General features: G+C 40.1%; 1 protein-coding gene across 1 annotated transcript in view; it reads right to left on the bottom strand.

Annotated features, from left to right (window-relative positions):
- LOC139936725 (extracellular matrix protein 3-like) overlaps positions 1-25,887 on the bottom strand; it is a 92,245-nt gene that overhangs the window by 28,802 nt on the left and 37,556 nt on the right. The window contains exons 3-5 of the mRNA XM_071931620.1: positions 4,772-4,918; positions 3,955-4,185; positions 1,819-1,947 (exon numbers count right to left, since the gene is read on the bottom strand). Coding sequence (XP_071787721.1) covers positions 1,819-1,947; positions 3,955-4,185; positions 4,772-4,918 — 507 coding nt within the window. The remainder of the gene's footprint in view (positions 1-1,818; positions 1,948-3,954; positions 4,186-4,771; positions 4,919-25,887) is intronic.

Raw genomic sequence — 25,887 nt, 5'->3', positions numbered from 1 at the left:
TTTTTCTCAAAAAGCAGCCAGGCACCTGCTTTAGCGAACATAAAGATGATGATTGTACCATACTGGTTTTTAACTTCTGACCCGATTTTTAAAATCTGTGGATTAGAGAGTCTTATCCTGATGAAAACCCAAAGTAGGAATTCAATTTACGGGCGAGTTGAGAACTTAAGACTGGTGCTGCCTTCGATATGTGTATATCCACTTCACTTTGTCCCAAGTGCATCTTTTAAAAACTTGACAAGCTGTTTTTATTCTTGTACAGTATTTGTTTAACATTTAATTGTTTAACATTTAAATAAGACAGCCAGTATTTTTTTTGTAACCAAAGGCAACAGTTGCAATCAAACTTTTGTTTTTTGTTTTAAATTTAAGTGCGCCTATTAATTAGCCAATCAAACGCATTTGAGGCATTCAGCAGTGGTTCTCAAAAGTTGAACACTTCTGAATGCCTGAACCGACCAAACTTGGGCATTATCTCATCCCATTTTTTGACCGTCATAATTCAGAGCCTCTCAGCTTTAGTCCAAAAATAGAATGACTTCATTCCGATCACGGAAATCCAAAACACATGACAAGAAATGTTTGTTAAATCAAAACTGTCATTTTTTCCCCTTCCTTTCGTTTTTTAACAACGAAAAAAACATCAAGGATAAATGAGGTATGGACAGTTTTGGAATTCCTGGCTATACCATGAGATAGTCTAACACTGCTCTAGGATTTGAAAATGCGGTCGATTCATTAACGTCCGACAGAAAGGTCTGTCTGCTCCATCTGATGGGACATGCAAGAATGAGACCTAAATTTTGTCGTGCATGGCATGCCAAGCTGAAAAATCAATTTAGGTCCGAGAGAGAAAGAGTGGGGACAAGTATGACAAGAATTATTCAACCACATTGCAAAACACAGCATTTTTTTGTTTGCGACACTCCCACTCAAGTTTCATTGAGAATAAACCGACAATGAGACTGGCCAATAAAGTTAGGAAGCAGTAAATGAAACTGTAGTGAAAAAAGGCACCAGATGTCAGTTTGTTTGATAATGCCGACAAAATTTCCTGTCTCTTGTGTTTTCCAATCAATGCTTTCTGACAACATCAAGTGTAAACCCAGTCAATGGCACACAGAGAAAAACAGTTTCTATTTTTGTTTTCATACACGGATGAACAAAAATGTTCATAATTGAGAAAATTGGGGCACCCGTTAACACCTCGTAAATGATGTCAGAAGTTCAAAGCCCCCGTAAATAATATGTGTCAGAAGTTGTAAATGCTGAAAAAGGTAACATGGAAACAGCCTCAATCAAAAACTGGCTTCCCATTTCCATAGTTCAAAGTTTGATTCTTTAATTTGATGTACTCTCTTTTTAACAACTGGCAACAATGCTGTAAGGTTCATTTGTTTGTTCGTTCGTTCGTTTGTTTGTTTGTTTGTTTGTTTGTTTGTTTGTTTGTTTGTTTGTTTATTTATTTATTTATTTATTTATTTATTTATTTATTTTGGAGTGGTTCATTCCCACACATACACCCAGGTGTCCACAATGGCATCACACAGTCTTGCTCAAGAAAAAAAGATGAACTTTCCTGAAACTGGAACTTCCTTCCTTGTCTTCTCTTTGTCAGGTTCTTAGCTAGAACAGTGTGTAAGTTTGCCTTTCTTAAGATTCCTTGGCTTCCCACGACCAGAATAAATTAAATGAAACCATGCTGTACTCTGTTCGGTGTTACATTGTATATGCACTCTGTAATAAATGTGAATTGAATTGAGATGAAATGAAAGATTCCTCGAAATTAACGTTTTGAAATAAAATATTATTTTTTACCTGGCATGGTTGAGCAGAGGACCATCATTTCCTCGGACAGGTCACCAGTTCTTCGGATTGGAATGAGAACCTCTCCAATGTCTTCATTGATGACGTATGGAGTAACAGTATCGATGAACACTGTAGACTCTACAATTCAGAAACGAAGAAAGAGAAAAAGGAAAACAGATTAATTCATGATTACAAGTAAGTTCTAAGTTTTCATATTTTACAGCTCCTTTTTCTTTTTCACATAGACAGTGTATTTGTGGCTACATTCACGTCAGATTATTTATGGTATTTAATGGCACAATAAGAGTGCTTAAGCGGGACTTGTTTCAAGCAAAATGCGAACAGGAACTACAGAAAATTGGCTAGAAGTGCCCACCAGATAAATAAATGCATAGAAATTGGGGGTTTTAGCATTCCAAGGAAGTTTAGCACTGTGACAGGTGTATTTTCAACATATTGGTCAAGAAATGAGGGGCTTCTCGCTGCTCAAAAGGGGCTTCCCTAATGACTTCCCTAACAGCATGATTGAAACATAACAACACTTTTCAAATCGTACAGACAAATTGACATGCACAATACTTTCGCCGAAATGGCGCTTTGTGTGTGGAATTCAGCCATCATGAATCTTGTTAAGGGGTTCGCGACATGTTGGTACAGAGAAGGGGGCTTCCTTTTGATTCTACCGTCTTCTGCAATGACCCTTTGCTTGCATAAACTGCCATAATCTAGGGGGGTCACTGTCCGACAACTTAGTGGCTTAGACTAACTTCAGATTGTCAGTCTTTGCCCTAACAAAGCTCCCACTCTCCCCCAGTAGACATTTAGCCTCCACCATCTTTCAAATTGTAACAGAAGTCATCCAGGACCTATTATCTACCTTCCAAATAGTTTCTTTGGGTTTTTTCTTCTCCCAGTCCAATTGTATTACGTATTGACTGCTTTTCCCTGGCACCTCCGGTTAATCCCCAGCCAAATTCAGATCTTTGCAAAACCCCTGATTTGAAAGGAACCATCTTAGTGTGCCTTTCCATCCGCCGTTTTTAATCCTCAGTGGATTTCATTAACTTTTGACCACTAAGAGCAACAGTGGCCACAGGAATGCTTTTTAGGAAAAGAATGCCAAACAAGAGAAAAAAGAAAAAACCGAAAACAAAATATTTCCAAACTGCACCATCCTTTCGTTTGATCACAATAGATCAACCACCCCTCTAATCATTGGCAATGGCACTATTGCATTGTTGGTTAAAACCCTTCTGTGACATAATGGAGATGAGAGACTTCGCAAGGGAGTTGACCAATGTTCTGACTAAGTGTTAGCAGAAAATGAGCAAAACCTTAGCCACTAATGCCTCCATGGGCAAAACCCTAGCCACTAATGCCTCCGTAATTCTCAGTCCCCTCACAGAGCGTTGGATTTCAGACATTTATTAAGATGACTTCTTAAAATGCATCCCTTCATTATTAGGTCCAGTTTTGAAAATAAGTAGGAACCAAAATGCCCTCGTTCTCAATGGATTGATTTAAGTTTTTTACCGATTCCACCTAGACTTGGAGCCAATATATGAGACTTTGACTTATTAATGGCTACACTTGGATTCCAAATTCAGCTTGTCAACACCTTTGAATTGACCGATGACAATTTTTTGTTCCTTCAAGCTTCAAGACAAATTGACTAAGGAACTCTTTTTCAGAAACAGATAATGGCTTTTTCATAAACAGCCCACACTAAATCAACTGCTTGGACACAGAGCTAGTTCATAAATCATTGGAAGTTTTTTCTAGATCACTTATGGTTCCTACCTTTATCAATTTTTGTCTTACTGGCAAGATTTGAAAAACAGGTTTCATCTCTTCAAGTGGGAGCCATTTAATAAACGATCCCAGTAAAGGTGGGTGGGGGAGGGGGAGAGAAGGTAGTTTGGGAAGGTAAGGTAGAGAGGTGTGAGCTGGGGGGGGGGGGGGGGGTCGGAAGATGGTAGATTGAATGGGTTGATGGGAGAGTTGGGCTGTAGGGAAGGGGAGGGAAGTCTTAACAAATACTCCCAAGAAAATTTACAATAATGTTTCTAGCCCCCTGCATGAATTTCTCCGAACTCAAAATTGTCTCGTCTAACGGAAAAAAAAACCCAATTCTACAGCACTCACCATCTTCTCCGTCAAGAATCTTAACGAGGGCTCGTTCGGGATATTCTAGAGCTCCCATGACTGCGTCGTGGAGGATCACCTCAAATACCTCAGCCTGCTCGTAAACATCGTCGTCGATGATACGCACACGCCAGAAGCCCATCTCCTGACCGGGGTTGAACTGAACCTGGCGGGCGGACTTGCCGCGGAAATCTTCGGTGACGACGGCGGTTCCATCTACAGCCTTGATGCCTGGAATGGATAACGAGGAGCGTTAGTAAATTACGAGGCTGTGAGGAGGAGTGAAGTTTACCGTTCAAGTCATCTTGATGGTTGAACCTTTTGAGAGATGATTTATACATTCCAGACAGTCTAAATTTATACTGGCAGTATTTCTAAGTGAGCATCGCTTAAACCTCTTTTGCGGTATGAGAGTCTCGTTTCCCTTTCAGGTTTATCTGACCACTTGAAAAGACAAGTGAAATTTGTCAAAAATCACCCCATTATTAACTTGTTTTCCACAAAGCTTCAACAAACTCTCTGATGATTAATGGGAAATATTTATTTTAGAAAAATATTCTCAAGTACATGAACGAATATTAAAAACATTAACAGACAGCTGGATGCCCGGAAGAGCATAAAAGTTAGAGAAAAAATTTAAGACAATTTAAAAGGGCCAAACAAAACAGAAGGAATAAACAAACTTTGCTAGTTGAACTACTTTTCATTTAAAGACTTCAGGATGTTTATAGCAAATACTAAGACAAATGAACTGGATGTATATTAAAAATGAACTAAGAAGTTGACCCTCTGATAAAGGATGGTAGTTTCTACTTACCAACAAATGATGTTTCTCCGAGGTATCCACGTCGCAGAAGTTTGATCTCCACAGACCTGTCAGTCTCGTTCACCTCGTAGTATTCACGGTCCAATGAGATCCAAGACCAGTTGAGACGGAACGGCTGATTGGCCAATACGTTACCTCCTGTTAAGTAAAATAAACAATAGCGATATTTAGGATTTTGTTGAATAATGTAAGTTTCAAGAAAATTTGTTGATGACCAATATTATGTTCAGAATGCATACTTTTTAGGAAGCTTTCAATAAACCAATCACTGCATCCAAAACACTTTCACACTGTACATGCCACTCCCTGTTCAGACTTAGCACACATGCATATTCATTAGACCATACATATTCATCAACATACCACTCCCATGGCACCCTGGCATTCTCATCCCTTACAATGGTCCGTCCTTAACATTTACTCTCATTGAAAAGAATGCATATTCATTAGACCATGTGATCGTATACATATTCATCAGCGTACCACACCCATGGCACCCTGTCATTCTAATCCCTTTCAGAAGTCCATCCTTCACATTTACTCTGGTTGAAAAGAGCTCATAACACTACAGAAGTTTTCATTAAAACAAACTTGGAAGAGTTGATACCTGAGAAAAAACCTGAGAAAAAAACCATGAAAAAACCCACCCAACAAGCAAACAAAGAAACAAAGAAACAAACAAACAAACAAACAAACAAATAAACAAACAAACAAGCTAAACAAGCAATGTAATCAACAATTGTCTGGATCAACATACAGGCCTATGCAGTTTGTTATATTTTCTACTTTCCTGAAAGAAGGCGTTGACTAAAAAAGATCCATTGAATTTATTCAGAAGACGAATTCCAAGACTAGATAGGCCTGCTTAATTGTTTACGATGAATGTGGAAGAAATTCCTTCCTCCGCATGCCATGACTTAGTGCATTTAGCAACTGCCTTTTATTTTTATTTACTACACACAGTTTACAATGTTTATTACCAATAAACACCAATTAAGGTTTATTTGCCAAGCAGCTTGGGGTGGGATGGAGGTGGCAATAAAATGCTTGCTTTTTTCCATCACAACAAAACTTCATTTTCTCAATTGCCGATTCTTAAAAGCTTTTCTCCTCTGTTGAAACTAGTTCTCTTCTGTGGTACTAAGCGTGTTTACTTGGCTGGGGCAATAGTATGAGCTGCCTTACAATCAAGACTCCCCTGCCCAAACCACAACCTGAGCAACAGAAATGTTTATCTTATTCAACCTCTATGTTGTAGCAACTTAAAAAGGTTCCCCTAGTGTGCAGAGGCTTTGCCCTACTGTCACAAGATGCTCGAGTTAAGCCACATCGAATCTCCCCCTCACGCTCCCCCATGATCCCGACCAAACCAGGGCCCAACGTATTGACCACTAATACAAAAGCTGTGTGCCTATAGCCTTTAGGGTTTAAGAGATGCATAAATAAAAGGGGGGTAAAAATAAGTCCAGGAATACATACAGCCGAGGAATTAGGAGGTGTTCCTAAGGTTTCAGCAATCAAGCTGAAGAGACCACGCCTAAATAAGATTGACAAGGAAGAGTGCATATTATTTATAAACCGTCTCGCAAGTGAGTGAGAGAAATATCTCACATAGCCACTGGGTGAAATCATGAATGGGTAGGCAAACAGGCCGTCCCCCCTCACCACCTAGCTACCTGGAGAATCAGTTGCACCTCATTGTTCGATTTAGGGTAACTGGTAAGTCAACAAAGGGATTTTTGCAGGGACCATCCACATGTAAATGAATGGCCCCCATATCTTGGGCTTGCTTAAATGGGGTGCCCCCTATATACCCGAAGCCATATCATACCAAACCAGTTGGAAACCAAAAATATTTGATTTGATTCAACTAACTCTCGCTTTTTGTGAACAAAGCCAGTTGTCCCCCAAAGCTGGCACCCGTATTTAACACTTTAACCACCAAGCGGTTTTGCATGAATCCGCCTTTGTTGGCGGAGTTATACACCTTAAAATGGTTTGGTGTTTTAAAAAAAACTATTTAACAGTCAGTCACCCCTTGCCCCCTGGCGGAGCAACAGTCGAGCTTTATGCACAGAGAAGTAGCTGTTTTTGCCACAATAAGATGACACCAATTGTGCTAAGATTTATAGAATCATTTAAGTGGTTCCCTCTGCCAGTTACAGAAAAAAACAGAAAACATCAAAACAAGTTGTCGGCGTTGTTGTTGCTTTGGGTTTTTTTCAAAAAGAGAGTTTCACAACAAGCATTGCACCAATTTCATCAAGTTTTTGGTGGACGTGCACGAAGTAAAGAAAGTTTGGCACATTAGAATACAAAAGCCGGGAGCTGTATGGAATGACTCAGAAGGACTCAGCAACCAACGGAAACAGGGAATCATTTCCAGTTTCAATTTTCCAAGGAAAGGACTCTGGAGCAAGATGCATTACTCCGCAATGCCAAGGATGGTGTGCGCAGTTAAAAACATACAGGCATGACGTCACTCCCCGCCTTAAAGTCAACACACCGCAACTCTGTCGTCGTGATTCAGCGATTAACTACCACACACCGAACCAACAACAGCAGTTCCAAAATCAACCCACAATTTATATATACACACAAATGTAAATTGCAGCTAAGACTCAGGGACAACATGACTTAATACTGGGGCAAATTTGCAAACATACCAATACACTGCTAGGAACCACGCCTTGTGTACAATCTAACACGCACATGCAACAATAGCAAAATTTTGTTGACCCATCTCACAGACCCCTTTAAAAAAAAAAAAAAAGCTCCTCCTTTTTAGATGAAAAGTATAAATTATTCACCTTCAATTATAATGTAATAATTGGGACAGCCCTGTTGACGGACCACAAAGGAATTGAACAAGACATGTAAGAATGAAAAGCACAGGGATGCTACAGTGGATCAGACAGGATTAAGAGAAAGGTGTTTTTCGTTCTTCTCTTTTGTGAAATAAAAACTGTTGCCCTCCTGTGTCAACAGGGGGTAGATATCGGGTTCAGACAGTGGAATATGACAAATCCACCATCTTAAGGAAATGATCTTATCCCGAGATGAAGGAGACTTGTCGTTTTGCTGCACTGTCCAGCGATGAACAAAATTGACATGCAAGAACAGAAAAATTATTCCCATAGACGAACTTACTGTTTCGCTGTCAAAAAGACTTATCTATGACCAGACACACAAATCAACATATTGATAGATACATTCATGTCCAAATGACACATCTCTGCTGAGATGGCAGTCTTTAAAAATAATCACATAAGTTGTTTTTCTCAAGGAATTAAGATTTTCCCCCAAGGTCAGATTGACACTCCTCTGAGTCAGGAGAACTAAGCAAGGATTATATCCTTAAGCACTCAAGAAGCATTGATGAGAAAAACCTTTCTGATGATCACTAATCCCCCCCCCCAAAAAAAAAAAAAAAAAATTATATTTATATATATATATATAAACATGACACCACTTTGACCTTTCCTTCCTGCTCAAACAGGAATTTAAACAAATTATAAAAAATTTAAGACTTCAATTTGACCTTCTCTAGGTCCAAACAAGAAGTTCAAAAAAGCAAAACCAATTCCTGAACAAGGTTGGATGAGCGTACGATTTTGGGTCCTAAAGCACAGGTTTAGTTGCCACCGTCAGACACTCTCAATCAGAGTCAAATTAAAACAGTTGGTTCATTCACTCTGATGAACAAAAAACAAACCCAAATTTACTTTAATCATAGAGAAATGCTTTAGCGCTAAGTGGTGATTGAGGGTGACAGTCTAACCCCACTGGAGAAGGTCATGGAACACCCTGACAGACACCTAGAGGGGGGAGGTAAGACGGGGGTCACATGAAACCGAGATAAGCCCTAAGCTACCCACTGCAGCCCTATAAGAACAATCCTTGATGAGCCGAGAGGGAGGTTTGCCCAGTTGGGTCGGCTCTCTGACTTAAGTAACCAGGCAGTTTACACCTGTTTAAAAGAAATGTTCTCCATCAAGCTTGAAATGTGCTTTGAAAATTCACCATGTTTCACCCTGTTTCTTTCATGTTTAATTTCAATCTCAAGAAATGTAACTACACAGGCCCCCACCATTATAAACCGCACTGCTATAATGAAGTTTTGCTTATAAAGAATACTTTCTTAAGTCCTGAATCTCATTTCTGCTTTGCGTTTTTTTTTTTTGCTGTCCTCTTTAAGCAACATTCCTGTTATAAAGAGGTGATTTGGCCAGTCCAAGTGATCTTGTAGTAACGAGACTTGACTGTATTTTTATGTAAGATGATGGATGAAGTTTACCACAAGATGGCATCGCTTTCCAACTATAAGCAAACTTGCTGTTAATTCTGTCCTATTGGCATTCCTGTGTGTGTGAACCCATCTGACTGAGAAACTATTTTCTGGTCTCACAATCTGTGGTTGAGCTATGTTGAGTATATTGATTTCCACTAAAGTGCCTCATTTACAGATAACATCCTGTGGTTGTAACAACTCCCAAAACCACTTTCCCCCTCCAAGCAAAAAAAAGAAAAAAAGAAAACAGAAGAGAGAAATCAGTACCAATCATAGGGGTGAGCCCCAGAGGCAACGGAATACTCAAGTGAATGTTTACACTTTAAACAACAATTTGTTCATGCGGAGGTAACCACAATTCACTAGAGACAGGAGACCAACACCAGACTCCAGAGACTAAAGAGCAAATTTAAACACACGCTTTTTTAGAAAAAAATTCACAACTTTCAGAAGTACATATCTAGCAAGTCTGAACATGGAGGACAGGTCTAATAAAAACAAAACCAACAAAAGATGTGTTCAGCGTATCCCAGGCAGTGAAAAATTTCGTCCAGTGATGTTGCTAAACACAGCAACTAGACTGCATATGTTTTGTGCACACTAAAAGCTCATAGTACTAGAGTAGCAAATGATGACTATTTGGATACATTTTGTGTAGCATTTTGCTCCTCAACGCAAGGAAAATCGACCGCCAAGCTGGACTATCAAGGAAGGACCAAACTTTCTCATGGCTGGACTAACTCTTGGCTTGTCAATAACAAGGGCAGCCTGGTTTCAATATCTTCTTTAAGATGGCAACAAACGTAAAGCCCACACGTGTATAAACACATCAGTCTTTTGTCTTTGGGGCAAATTGAGAGTGAGATTAATCAGAATTCCCACTTCGGAGAGGTGATGGAGTATTTTTCCTACTCAGTCCCCAGCAATTAAAGAGCTTAGGAGCAGACATCCCAGCATGTCAGTTATCACTTTGTGTCTGACGATGTAATTAAAACAAGAAGCCCAGCCTACAGTCAAATACCATGAGATAAATGGAGGGGATCAAACCACATTAATTTTCTTTGGTGGTCCCTGTCTGCAGTGTCAGGAGATGTAGGGGGTTACCCTTGGTATGAGTGTTACACTACCTTGTCCCCATTTTCTACCTCCATGCTTGCCCCCGAACAAATACAATGTGGTCTCAAATAAAAACTTCATCACCAGCCCGTTCGACAATGTTGAAGGCAGAATTTAGATTTTCATAAGTCTTTGTCTCAATCAACACCAGGTCTAATTCTTCACTCATTACAAATCAGTGATGGAAATAAAATACCTTAGGGCCCTCTTTTATGAAATTCTCTTCTCTTTGGCAAGGCCAGACATCTTTAAGTTTCGCTTATCAAGGACATGCTACATTTATAGAGTGTTATATTACTCTGGAATTGGCAAGAACCTCCCAGAAGTGGAAACCTCTTATCAGCTGAATTGTTTAAATTTAAAATAAGCAACACTTTATTTGGACCCCCACTTCCTGTCAAAAAGGATGTGTCCCAAAGATATGTTTAATCAACCATTCAAGGACTGGGATAAAATTGAATCTTAGAAGCCCACCACAGCATTTTATTTGTAAAATATTTAGCCTATCTCTTCCGAGGGTAGTCCCCCATAACTTGTTGGTTCATTTTTATGTTGTTGAAGCTTAGATCCCAGACAGGGGAAAACAAAGGTCGATCCTTTTCAAAACCACGGCTTCGGCTTTGGATTCGGCTTCTTCAGGCTCCATCCTCGCATCTGAACCCCAACAAAACATCTGCTAACCTGAGCCGAATGTGGAGTTGAAGCTGTGGATTCCTTGCAAGGGAAATATTTTTATAAGATAGGAGGTTGGCCTTGGCGAAATTACCAGGAATAGCAAGGGGCCCTTGATGCAGGAGAGAGTTGACACAAAATTAATTAAGTATCCCAGGAAGAATAATTTAAAACGACACATGAGGGAGGACAAATAGAGTCCAATCTTGAATAAACTTTATTGCTTTTTGGGGTGTTTATGGCCCACATGTGATGGGTTTGAAGTGTGATCATTAAGTGACACCTCACAGAGCAAATTACTCAGGTCAATTTGGGTTTGTCATTAATGTGCTAGTTTTGATTTGCATCAAATGACAGGTGGAGGAAGATGGTCACACTTCCAGTATCCATCCTGGTTCAATCAACTCTGTTTTTATTAACTCTTGTCACACACTTGCAGCATTTGAATGTTTTTCAGGTCTACACACATGGTGAGCATCTCAGATCTGCAGTAACTAGCAAACCGATAATCAGAAATCGACAAGAGGACAACAGTACTGCAAACTGAAGCCCCAAAAATGTTTTCAGGAAAATAAAAATATCAATCACCATCTACACTGCAGAGGTGCATGCAACTGGGTGTACAGCAACTAAATTTGTTAAGCATCTCTGAGTAAGAACACCCTCCTATACTATTCTCAGACAATCTGAATTGAACGCCTAAATCAGATCAACAAATCAGCTGCGTCTTTAAATTCTACATTTATGGGCACATTTTCCCCCGCAAGGTTTTCAATGTGACAAAACTTGCCTGCTACTTCATGGCTACATATTTTTCTTTATTAGGAAAAGTAAACCCTTTTCCTTTTTACATTAAGAAATAACACCTGAGCCTTCTGGCAATGGGATGGGAAAACCACAGGAGCTGGAGGGTGGGAACAGGGTGGCTTGAGAGGGGGGAGGGAGGCGCAGCAAGCTTCTCATTAAAGCTTGTCAACTGGGCCAATAATAGATATCCTTGCCAAAAGGCTGATCTAGAGCACCTTCGGTGGTTGGTGGTAGAACTGTAAAACCCCTTTCACACGAGAGCAATTGCATGGTTGTACAAAATGTACCTCATGTGAAAGGACAACTTTGTTTCTACTGTCCAAGTTCTCTTGCAAAATCTTGTCAAACATTGCTACATTTTACAACCATGCTACAATTAAGCAATGGACCCCAGTTAACCTGCTGTCGTGTGAATAGCACCCTAGGATATTAAGGGTTGTAATACATTGACTGGTCCGCAAGGAGGGATCTCATAATCACAGAGCATTGCATACTTGGGAACGTTTTGTTGGATTTCAATGGATGAAAAAAAAAAAAAGAGTTATCGGCGATTGATCCGACATCCTAATGTCAATTATCAATGCAGGACTCAGGAGATCAAAATATTTCCCAACAGGAAAAGGGAGTTTGCTTTTCAGTCGGATTTCAATCGTAAATCTCCTCTGAACTGTGTTTAAAATATTTTGTATCAACTTTACTGCCCCAGGCCCCAAAATAAGTAAGTCATAATGACGCATCTATCCTAGCCTGTCACATGTCAATGGAAGGGGGGCTGCAGAAAGGAACGGGTTAGGGTCAGGCTGGCGACATTTTTTGTGTGGAAATAGTAATTCGGAGAACTGGTGGAGTGAAGACTGGGGTGAAATCGGATCTGTGCAAAAGCCAAGGGCCTGACAGAAACTGACTGTGTGAAATAATTCTCGCCCTCAGAAGAATAGAAACATTATCCACTGTTTAATTTAGAGGGATATTTTGATATATGACCATGTCCAAACTATCAGCGGTGGTGTGTTTCCCTTCCTCAACAACCTTGTGCTTTGTTTGACTTTGGTTGACCTTTCTTAATCTGACCTTTCTACTTTTTAATCTGTAAATCCGACTTGTGTAATCCGGATTCTTCTACTGATCTGTTTGTTTTGTGTTGCTAGATTCATTCTGGTGTTAAGTTTGCTTTATCTGCGCTGAGCTTAAGCTTTTAATGGCAACAAGACTCCCATTAGGAGAAACAAATAGGAGATGTCAACCATAATAGCGGATAAGCTACGCTGCATTAATTTGTTTCCCCTCTTTTTTTAGTGATCGACTAGTTGTTTTTGGTCAATTTCATCAATTCAAAGAAGGCTACAAAGTGTGAGGTTTCTTTGAAACCAGAAGTCATTCACCCTTGGCATGAGCCGACATCGGCTGACTGACGAGGGGGGAAAGAAAAAGGGCAAGCAGACAAACGCTCACTGTGTTTAAACATTGATTTTTTTTCTTCCATCGAACAACTTTGGTATCAAAGTGATAATACAGACACTATTGTTCGTAGAGTCTCTGGTACGACTCAAACACAAGAACTTACATTCATTTGAGCTGTAAACTGATCAAACCAGATCAATAGAACACACCTAACTCCTACACTACAAATCCCTTATCGTGTATCTTTTTTGTGGCCTCGCTCTTAAAAAAAAAAAACTTCTTATAGATCCAATCCCCGATCGAACATCGTGCCATCCGAAAATTCCTAAGGATTTTTTTTTTTTTACACCTACGCAATTGATATCCTCTGGTGTTTGAGTTGATTATGCAAGTCTAGGTTTATTAAAGAAATGAGTCATTCTTCTCAAGAAACCCGAGGAATGCGGCGTGAATAATTAAAACTCAGCACCAGTAATCCAAATCCTACAGCAGGTCTCTCTGAATGTGGCACCCACTTCGTAATGATCCGAATAAATGTACAGAATATTGATTTGTGATTGGCCACCCTTTACATACCAGTACACACAACTTCCCCCCAACAAACGGCCCATTTTGAACCACCCCACTGGCCGGATCAATCATTAGGGAGCAACAAAACCCCCATTCAGAAAATTAATCTGCCCACCACAAAATCACCCAAAACTCTCTTGGCCCTATCCAAATAAATCTCTCATCAAGGGTCCAATCAGGAAAACTAATTGACCCCATTGAAATTTGTTAACAAGAAAAATTGTGAAAGACTGAAAAGGGGTACTTATTCTTTGGGATATGAAAATAACATGGTAATTACAATCGGCTTTCAATAAAACACCAGGGGTAATCTTATTGAAGGGCCTGGCCAATTTGAAACATATTGAGCTGGACTTATTGTCCGCTAAAAATCAATACAGCCTGGGTTCGGTCTACTGGCACTGCTGATGGTAGAAATGCCCGAACTGCTCCATCGTTTTACCAAATAAATAAATATGTCAATCATAATGTCACTGTTGTGAATTAAGGCATGGGTTAAACTTTCTTTAAGTAGTAGGATCCCAGGGGTTCTTGTGTTCTTTGTGGGTGTTTAAACCAAAGGTTCTAGATATAATTTCTAGGGCCATAACACAAGTTACTTGTTCATATCCCCTATGGACTATAAGTTATGTGTGGTTCTGCAATTCCTTTAAGAAGAAGTTTCTTTTGCCCAGGCAAAAAGTGATTTCAGGGGAAAAAAACTAAGCCCTCTTAAAAACCAAGGAATGTTTACTCAAAAGATATACCACCAGAGACATGGGAAACCCAAACCGAAAACTCATTACCCAATTCATCATAGAAACATTCCTGTCAAAGAAGAAGAAGTAGCGAGAAGAAAGAAAAAAAACCTTCTGTCTGGTAATTGTTAATTTATAGCCAGGGACCCAAGTTCTTGTAACTGGACATGTAAGGTCAATTCAACAGGGAGTCATTTCTGAAATAGAACTTGGCCACTTTGGGCTGGCATTGGCAGGAAGGGCTTGTCAGCAGACAGGGTATTTGTCTGTCTACTGGTCCCCAGTGGCAAGGGGAACAAGCCCATGCCCTTGCAAAGTCACTCCCAAGTTTTTAAAGCAATTTTCTTTCTTTTTGCGGTAGCCTGTATAAATAGCTTATTGACCCTCCAGTGCCTTTCTACCTGGTGCGAGAATGAGAATGTCCCCATAAAGTTGAAATGTAACACTTAATTATTCACTTCACTTGTGGAGTTCTTAGACCTTATTCAAGGTATTTAAATTGACTGCAACAGGATCATGTTCGGTGGTGAGAAGGGAAAATTTACCGCATAGAAGGACAAACACAAAAAACTTGTTGCTGATTATTTTGGTGTAAATTGAATTGGGCATAATTTGATCTAGCCACCGAGGAATCCGACAAAGCCCTGTTGTGTCAAAGCGAATCATGAAGGGTTAAGTGATGAAAAAGACTCAAGAGAATGTGTTGGCAATGTCAAGATTTGAAATCCAGTAACCAGTTGGGCTTTAAGGGGAAGGAAAAGCCTCCGGCAACCGGTGGTGTTAGCCTGAAAATTGGTGTGTAAGTGGAAAATGGGCAAGGTGGACCCTTCTGATTATGCGGAAAATCAAAATGGAAGTGGAGCCTAATCATTGAAAAAACATGCATTGGGGGAAAACAAGGTTGCAGGAGTCAAATCTTAATTAGTTTTTTCTTTCTTAAAGGAAATCTGAAACTAACAACTCCAACTGGTAGGGTTTCCAAAATCAGGCGGGAACAAAAGCTCGGCATAAATCTTATCTGCGGTTGCAATTAGGGCATTTTGACTTCTCAGTCTTCGGACACAATTCCCTGTTCTTCTCGAAAACAAAACAACTTCTAAAAGATACCCCGCAGAGGATTCCAAATCAATGAATCCGCTCAGGCGATCTTAAGTTCCTCATCCCAACTCTTTATAACAACGCCTACCTCCTCTTGCATTGCCCTGCTGTATAGAGAATTAACCCACCCCCATCAAATGCCTACCATTTGAAATGGTCCATTAACAATACAGCTTAAGTCATCAATGTAAACTGAACTGGTAATTAAATGCTAGATGGAGTTATCTTTAGTGTGCAGTAAGCCCATTGACTCCTCACTGGAGCACCAACCAAACAAGAGATCTTTTAGACTTCGGGCTGGCATTTAAGACCCTTATATTCACCATCTTAATGCATATTCTCCCAGAGGTCCAAATAGGATTGGGTGATTTCTTAGATCAATACGGAGCCAGTTTAGCTGTATGGAGGTTCTTTGAAATTAAACTGCTCTTAAACTGCCCTTGTGGTAGGGAAAATAATGACAAAAAAAAATGTTTATTGGAAGATAAGTTTTCTAGAGCCAATTGCAAATTCTAGGAAACAGGAGTTGGAAGACTTTCAGAAAATGTGCAGGAAAACAAGGCAGGTGTGGTACCATAGGGGAAAACGCTGCATTATGCCTATGGTTTTCACTCTTTTCTAGCAAAATTGTTGCTCTATAAACATGCCATGTAGGCTGTTGAGCCAATTTAACAGCACAGCACACCATACTTGCTAAACTTCATTAATTTCCTTATTTGACCGACTAGACTTTGAGAGTGGCATCAATACTAGAGCACTAACCAGCAAAATCGTACATTGTAAATACAAGATGTAGTTTCATCCAAAAGAAAAAAATACTTCAAGGATGAGACAACCAAAAGCCTACTTCAATTCGGACACCTTTTTTCTCCGACCAAAGTCTATGTAAAGAAGCATAAATAAACACACAACAAACAACAAATATCACCAATCAGTCAGATTCTCTGAAATCTCTTGAAACGACATGCTTTTTTTGTATGAAACCATACACTGCAAACTCACGAACGAACGATTGTTTGCATGCAGCCAGTCATCCCTTGATTATAACACCAAAAAAAAAGACCTTTTCCTTCATGATAGGTTGGCCTTAATCCAAAGAAAACTCAATAGAATGTGAAGGGCACGTCTGAACTTGTGAACCCTTGAAATTGGCAGTTCTGATTTTCAAGAAGCCTTTGTCCAGACAGGAAATAAAATAAGCACTAAATACTTTGGAGCTTTTGATCACTGGGGTGTAATCATCTCCCCCAATGGATCGATGAATCTTCATAAAAAAACACAATCAATGTCAAAAGTATCAAGCTTTTGTGATGGACAACAAAACACAACGTTCTGAGGATCACATTACAAAACTACCCCCTTCTAATGCGCAGGGGGGGGGGGGTGTTGCGTGCTGATATTTAATTATCTAAATTGGTCATTGATGGTTTCAATCTATAGATAATTCAAGGTTTGAATTTGTTTTTTATTGTCATCGTTATGAAGTGACTGTTGTTCTGTCCCAAGGATTGACACACCTGGGATAACCCGATGCATGGAAAACACTCGTCTCTGCACCCGGTGGCGTCATGGTTCAACTATTAAAACTCTCTGATTCAACGAAATCAAATCCTGCTACCCTTGTATTACCTGCCGTGTCTCCCCCCCCCCCTTCTTCCGACGACCCTGAAATAACCTCCTCTGAGGGAGACAGAGGGACCCTTTCTTGCTCCGCTTCTTTGTTATCCGAGTAACATTTCAGACTCGGCCAATGACCTCTTGAAGATTAGACCATAAATTTCAATGTTTAATGGTTCTAAAAACTTGATGCATTGAGAGAAAAGTTGAGGAACAGCAGAGCAAATTCAATACTTTATGTTTCTATATTGTGGTTATTATTAAATATGCACACACACAATTTGAGTCAATCTGCACTTGTTTCCTACAAACAACGATATCATATCATTTACCAACCCCCTGCAATGTGTATTACAATCATTGTAGTGTAGTGGTCTTATCAGCCAACATGACCAAAATGCAGAATCTTTGAAACACTTGCCTCTGTTCTGCCACAGCCATTAGCCATGCCGCTCACCTCCATTTAAATTCACAACCTTCTCAATTTCACTCTTTTTGTTCAGTTTTACACAGCTTTTTTACAAGCAGCTTGAGGCACCTGCTCAACCCAGGTATGGGGGGAGGACAGTTTCTTAATTGCAGACTTTGAGTCACCTCCTTTTCTTTCTACCCCAGATTAAGAGGAAGATTTCTTTCAAGGAGATTAAGTTCAAAGGATTGCCCACCATGGCATTACTGGTCCTTCTGGTCCGTTTAATGAGATAACCCAATTTAACTTTGAGTAATATAACTGTTGTTACAACAAGGCCTGCACAAGCCCATGGGGGGAACCTTATGTTGGAATTGATATCATTAAATTCCTGTTGATGATGATAACCTCAGTCTTAACCCTATTAACAAAAAAGTAAAGGTTACACAGCTGCAACCAGACAACCTGTAACCAGACTATCAGGAGGACACATCAAAAGGATGTACAGCTAGCTAGGTAGACAAAGCCCTTGTTGGAGGTAATTTAACTTTCACAAGCAACTGGAGTTTCTCCCCCCTCCCACACCCCACCCACCCCCTTATACCTAGCCCAAATGTGACTCAATAGCTTCCATAACACCCAATTCCAGTCCAGGAGTATTTCTTTATGTTGAGAGGTCTACTCCTTCTTCATAAAGACACTAGCAAGCAACAAAGGTGATTGCCTCGGTGCCCTTAAATTGCTACAGTACAAATTTACAATATTCTTTTACCATAGAGAACATGCCTTTTGCCCTTACCCCTTTTAAAAATGAAGCTTGCACTTGTCCCTAACCCTGTCTCAAGAGAAGGCATTACGCCTGTGTACACAATGTATGTAAAGTCTTGGACTTTATGTTACTAAACAGAAAACACTACAGCGGGCTAAGGAAGGAACTCCCCATTCCATATCCAATCACCAGGCTCCAGCCTTACCCCCGTTAAAAGAAAAGTGGGTTTCCTGTCTCTGGCCACAGGTGGAACTGAGTCATACACTGCACCCGTTACACTTGACTGCAAGGGTACCAGTCAAGGATGGGGGTAGGGGGTTGGGTAGGGGACCTCTTCTCTTAAGAAAGAACTTGGAGTTGGGAGAGAGTCTTATTTGTCCGACTTGGTTTTTTATGTTCTCAGATGAGGAAACAGACACTGATGATTAACAGACTAATGGCCTCTCCCTCCCACCCAACAACCTCCCCTTGAAATGCTCCAAATATAGTCCATGTATTCAGGAAGAAAGATCCTACCCACAATGTCACATCCCCCTTCCCTAACCCCTGACCCTCCCCCCATCCTTACTCCCCTTGGGTAATATGAGGGGGCATCGCGACAGACTATGTCTTCCGCTGCTTCTTGTACAACACACCCCCAGCGCATGAAACAAGATTACTAAGCAATTACTGATTAGAAACAGCGTCCCGAGCCAAGAAACATTCATGCACAACGGGGACATATTGACTAGCAACAGCTGACTCTCAACCCTCAAACTCAAAAAAAAAAAAAGAAGATGGATCTGTTGTTTTTGCGTGTACAAAAAAAAGAGGCATGTTCACAAAGCACTTCCAGCGTCTTGGAAGTAGCAATTAAAAAAGTGACACAAGAGTGATATTTACTGACAAACACACCAGGGTCTTCTTCTTCCTTTCCTGTGAGAAATTACCACATGATTTCTTCAAGCAAGTCCTATAACCCCTCTAGGTCTAACTAGTGGTCCCTTTAGTCCTAACTAGAGGGGCCCAGACAGATTTCAGGGGGTGGCTTATTATACTTGACGAGTCAATTTCTCTCTGAACAGGTCTCGCTTTTTTTCTCTTGTACTGAACTTCGATTGACCATTACGGAGATTAGACCAAGATAATTGCGGGCCCGGGAGATTAAACGGTTTAGAACCAGCAAGGGTTCAAGAAAATCTGAAGATTAGCCTAATCTTTGAAGTTAATACTGCTCAAGAATGAAAGGACTTTGCGAAAATCAATAGAAAAGCCAAGTTGTGTGATTCTTACGTTGTATCTGTTCCTTCATGGACAGGGGTGGGGATTATAACGTAATAAGCAATGATTCTATGCCGGATGCTTTTCCACAAGCTTTTGAACTAATCAGCCATTATTTGTCGGGCCAACACCAATTGGTAAGTTCTGGACGGAGCTCCTCATTAAATTTTGACCAAAAGGCACATTCATTCTTTTGCACTCAAGAGAAATCATACATGTGCCTGCTCGACAGTTAAAAACTCTTAAGAGGGCGATTGCAAAAGGTGGGGGATCAAGAAGAAGGGGAAAAAACACACCACAAAGGAGTAACTGATCTCATAATTTCGCATGGATGAACATATTCACTTATTCCGTCAACAATACAGGAGTGGTTGATTATACAGTAGAACCGTCTCTTTCTGGAAGAAACCTACAGTTTACCCTCACTTTGTCAACCATTCTTAAGACCACATTGGGAGATGATAGCTGGTGGTATAGCACCCTTGCAGAAACTAAGCCTTGAGGCTAACAAGATGGCTGACCAAGTCAAATAGGGCTCCCTCTGTTGACTAGGGATTCAACAATTTAAAGTTAGCTACACTTCTAAGAACAAGCGTCATGCGAAATTTGTGCATCAGCGCTGAATTCTAAAATGCCTCTTGAGAAGTTTTGGGAGGCCAAATTTCTACATTTAAAAGCCAATCCATTTTTGGTTAAATAATCTTCAGTAAGTGACTTTTCTCCGGTGGGTTTCAGCCAAAACCACGTCATTCTTACCTAGAGAAAAATGTCTAGACAGGTTTGTTTTTTTCTCTCAAGATCTAAATACATTGATATCTTATCCCCTGAAGCAATTAAATACATCGTTTGTGTCGCTGATGTCAGTTTGTTATGCAGCACACCAAAACATCTTTTGATCTTTCACTTCAATGAGCAAGTGTCACTGATCGCTTCTTTGGGACTCCATCGATCTGAGTTCCCTCAACTCTTAAGCCATATTTCTTTCTTTTCAACGCGGAATGTCTGCAGCCTTTTGCACCATTTCGCTTTCTGAAAGACTTAAGCTTCTTCGTTCGCGGCTGTAGATTGTTCGGGAAGAAAGATCCTTTCTCGAAAGTGATGAGATAAGGTTAAAAAGCCAACATAAAAGTTGACTTCAACACATCGGAGATCTGAGATTTTTAGCCAGACAAAGAACCCAGACAGGCAGCATTTCAGAACAACACCTTTGAAGACTGGACAAGACAAGAAGTCTGAAAAGTGGGGGTCTTGCCTACAGGACAGTAAGGACCAAGTTACATCATTTTGAGGAGGACTTGTCAAACCCCTACCATCTTTACTCCACGTGCTTTTCAAACACCCTTCACTGGAATGCTCATTTGTCACTTCCAACAATAGTGTTCAGCTAATGTTAAGTGGGGAAGCCACAGTTTCAAAAAAAAAAGGAGGGACACGGAGATAATCAAGCCCGGATTTTTAACACCATCCCATGAAATATTTCCCAGCCATAACACTCTGGTCTCACAAAAGCAAAGTGCTGCAATTATCTCTGGGGTGATGAGTTCCATTGCAGCTATATAAAAGGAAAGAGCAATTAAAGCGCCAGTGGAGTGATGGATGGCTTTTGCCGACCCATCGTTAAAAAAAAATCTACAATGATTTCCAAAATTTATAAAATTTATGTCAAAATGAGAGATTGTGATTAATCTCTCAAAAATCACTCAAACTAAAGGGAGACAAAACTGATTTAGGAAGGTCTTAATTCTGTTAACAGAAAAACTACATATCTCGATGACATGTTTTTTCTGTTGCTGTCACAACAGCTCGGAACTAGGTCTTTTAAAATCACCTTTTAAACTTTGCCCGGGGAACTAGCCTCTTGACGACTGTGATGAGTGAATCAATATTATTTTTGGACAAACAATCTTGAAAATGATCCCCTCTGACATGTTTTTTCTACGGCAAAATCTGAATTGTGTAATCGACTATGAATGGATTAATCTCAGGTGTTGAACTTCCGATCAGAATTTATATCAAACTTGGTCAACTGAATAATTCTTGAATGGACACAAGCAGAAACTTTCAAAGGTTGGTTTTATGTGGTACGGTTCTTGTGTGGTATTTTGTAGCGTTGGTACCAGACGGCCGAAGCAGAAAGGTGAAAATACCACCCTTCATACTCGCAGCAATCCAGCAATTGGTTTTCCTTGCAAGCCTAATTCACGGAGGAAACGAAGGCGATTGCCTCCGTGCCCCCTGGTCATGGTGCCCTTAAAATGCTCAAGTACACATTTACAAATTTCCTGATAGGGCGCCCTTTACCAAGGAGAAAACACCTTGGTGCCCTTGCCCTATCAAAAAACGAAGCATACAGGACTGCAATTGAATAGCATAGCAAAATGCTGTACAAAATATATAAAAGTTGCTACTCATATGTCAGGAATTGCTACTCAATATCAACAATGAGTGTGCACAAAATAAGTTCGACCTAAACTTCTTACTTTGCAAAGTTTCTGGACAAAATCATTCCCTGCAATCTGTATCTGGACTAAATAAAAAAAGAGCCCCTCGCCCTCTGAGCTTCTGGGTCTTGCAGGAACCGCCTATTCCTGCCATTTAATGCCTTAAATATGTCCAAATGGGACAGGTTTCCTGCAAGAGGAAAAATTAGCAATTCATAAATTGTCTCCGAAGCTTCCTGCTCCAAGGTTGCTTAATAGCACGTAGTGTAACCAAGCCCTTTTTTCTTATTTGTTGTTGTTAAGGAGTACCTCTGTTGCTACAAAGAATCATAAACTAGATTTGTTGTTCCAGTATGGTTTGCTGTCCCTTCTTAAAGACACTGGACACTATTGATAATTGTCAAAGACCAGTCTTCTCACTTGGTCTATCTCAACATATGCATAAAATAACAAACCTGTGAAAATTTTAGCTCAATTGGTCGTCGAAGTTGCGAGATAATAATGGAAGAAAAAAAACCTTGGCACACGAAGTTGTATTTTTGTATGCTTTCAGATGCTTGATTTCGAGAATTCAAAATCAAATTCTGAGGTCTCGAAATCAAATTCAAATATTTCAGTGAGAAATAACTTATTTTCTCAAAAAACGATGTTGCTTCAGAGGGAGCCGTTTCTCACAATGTTTTATACAATCATATCTATCCATTGATCGCTAGTTAAGTTTTTATGCTAACAATTATTTTGAGCAATTACCAGTTTTTAGTATCCAGTGCTTTTAAGCCTCCTACTTAATCAGACCAACAACTCAACACCTATCTCGCTTTTATCCTACTATGGAATCCCGCTGTTGATACATAGCGTCATATATTTTGATTTTTGTTTCGCGAGTGTTTCTGCCTTGATCCTTTAAATATCCTTGAATTCTGAGCGACTCCCAACAACTATTAATAGAAACGCTACCAAATAGAAAAGGTTTTCACTGCAGGCAAAATTAAAATCTAAGGGGATTTCCATGTCATTACAGAATCTTGTTACAGCGGGGCGTAGTACTCCCATAAATACTCCTTCTCCAACGTTTCCCTCTTGTAAAGTCCCCCATAAAATCTTGATTAATGAGCATGTTTCACTTTCTTTCTTCCCTCCAGTGAACACAAACTCATTCTTAACACCCCCAGACATTGTACTATACCCCCAGACAAAAGAATAGGTCCCAGTGTGAACAAGAATCCTTGGGACTTCAAAATTGTCAAATTAACACCCACATCAAAATGGCAACTATTGTCAGCGGAGAGTCGGCGCTATTGTGGGTGGTAAACATTAAACATCCACATTAAGATGGGGGAAGCGAGACTTAACCTGGGATTTCCTTTAATAATGCCCCAAGAGAAAAGAACTGCAATATATAACCACTTCCACAAACTTAATGGAACCGTAGAAGTACTTAAGTTATCCAACTCTACAACACTTGATGTTTGTTCCGAAATCAATTTGATTTCAGCTATTATCACAACTCTTTAGCACACAGCTATTATTCTAATTTCAATTCCCTGTTCATTAACCTCTCCTACATCAATGGTTCATTCTTCCCTCTACACACACAAACAAGCGCTCTCTCCCTATCAGGACCAAATTAAGAGCATTCTAAAGTGACAGGCAAAAGTCAAAACAGGACCGGTTTCCCCACTACCACGAATCACAGATACCAACAGGAGCATTAGAAAAAGACTTTCCGAAGGGGGGTATTAGACGACTGAGCGTTAAATCTGGCGCTAAAGCCACTCCGCAGCTAAATGGAGCCAACATTGCGGTGATAATTCAGCCAATGCTGCGATCATAAACCCAGCAGGAATCCCACCCTGTTACTCTCGTCTGACCACTCCACTGAAAACCTTCCCTCCTCCCGTCCCATCTCACTGACCCTCATACCACTGACCCTTCCCCCATTCCTCTGGCTCAGTCCTTGTGGACACTGCAACCACTCATGCAAGAGCACAAGCCCATCTCAACCTCAGTAGATGATTATCTTGCTTCAATTGCTCAGTATTTTCCACTTGTTTTTCCTGGCACAAAGAACTCTTTCTTTAACTCTTCTGGAATAAAAAGGAGCAACCCACTGTGCAGTGCAGTTTGCCCAACCACAACCTGATGATAAAGTTGACTTAAATTTGACTTTAATTTGTCTCATAAATGAAAATTCATCTCAACAGAAATTAACCCATTTCCTCCAACCCTTATCTGGCATTAAAGTTGGCCCTTATTGAGTACTCGAGCTACATAGGCCGACAAACTTGGTATTAGGCTTCGCTAGACCCTTTCAGCCTATTTATTAACCAAGTTTTCTGATGGCAAATAAAGGGGGGGGGAAAGGTGGAAAGGTGGAAATTCAGAATGACATGCACTCACACATGCAATTCTAAATAATAAATTGTTTGAAATAATTTAGAAAAGTTTATACATGTGAGCGAGCACTGCAAGAAGTTTTAATTCGGGATCTGTCTCACAGGCAAAGTGATCAAAACATTTCTTTATCTATAAAAAAAAACTTTCTTAACAAACAGTGATCATCTCTTTAGATACCACCAGTGGCTCGACCTAAAACCACACAAAGCCTGAGGAATGTTAAACGTCTTATGCAAATCTTAAAGATATTTCCCATCCAGGCACCAGTTCAAACCTCAGACACACCAGTAAATACCAAACAGTTTAATCGCTGTCACTCCCTACCCAGAGATTTCCAAAAAAGCGCTCTTCTCTGTATCCACAACAAAGCGTTCGAAACAACGCGACGAGCCCAAACTTGTTTCTAAAACCCGCCACCTCATGATGGTCCAGCTCAGAGCTTTACTCCATTGTGGTAGGGGCCCCCATCGGAAGGAGAGTCGCCACAAAAGCCGGGATTAAAAAAACTATCTATTATGAAACAAGAAAATGCCTTGCAAGCCGTGATGCAAGTCCGTTTTGTTGAATCAGGGGTGCGACTGAGAATGGATTTGAGCTCCCTCAGCAGATCAGGGACTAGCTGTAAATTTAATCCTCTACTTGAGTGAAAATCTCAGCCAACTCTTCTCTTTACAATAAAAGAAGAGACATTCCAACACAATTGTTTTTTCAGTTCAGAGCTTGGTGTCCCCCCCCCCTTAGGAATAAATTCATTCTGTGATTTAATCTTCCAAGAGATTAACAAGAGATCTGATACCACTCAGATTAACATCTTAGCTCAATTCTTTCCTTTTGGCGCTCTTCTTTTTTTTTTTAGGCCGGCTGGCCAAATCGAGCATTTCTTTTCTTTTCTTTGGATGCGCATTGACTAAAGTTGCCAGCTCAGTTTTTGTTCAGTAAAAGCAAACATTGGAGAAGATATCAAGGTGTTTTGTTGTGACAAGAACTTGTTTATCTGTATTACTGGCTTCTTTGTGCAGTATAACCACAACTTTTTAGGGGCTCCAGCAATCTTGACTACATTGGACATCAGAGTCTATTTTTTTTTTTATAGCCTAACTTTTTAGCCCCCGTCAGTTCACAGTCCTTTGCCATTTCTACACAGCGGTATTTATTCCCATAAGGTACCAGTTAGATCCATATCTCAGACTCCAGGGGAAAAAAAAATCTGACAATGGCCATTATTTGTTCTCCAGTGATCTGTGATTATCCTTACAACCATGGCGTGATCCAAGTTTGCAGAGAAAACATTCCACTATGTTTGCAGTTGAATGCTTTCTCAGTATGCGCAGGGCTGGCCCGTAGACTTTTCACCAGGGGCACTGAAAAAAACTCAACAACATTTATTTTGTCAAACTACCTACCGGTCTTGAGTTCGTTAGAAAAAAAAATCACCAACAAACAAAACTGTGTTCTTTAAAATTCAGTCATGACGAGGCATGTTAAAAACAAAATAGATATCCCAAATCCACAGGATTTAATT

The sequence above is a fragment of the Asterias amurensis genome, chromosome 4 (genome assembly GCF_032118995.1).
Source record: "Asterias amurensis chromosome 4, ASM3211899v1".
Lineage (NCBI taxonomy): Eukaryota > Metazoa > Echinodermata > Asteroidea > Forcipulatida > Asteriidae > Asterias > Asterias amurensis.
The sequence above is the reverse complement of the archived record's forward strand: the minus strand, read 5'-3'. Positions and strand labels throughout refer to the sequence as shown.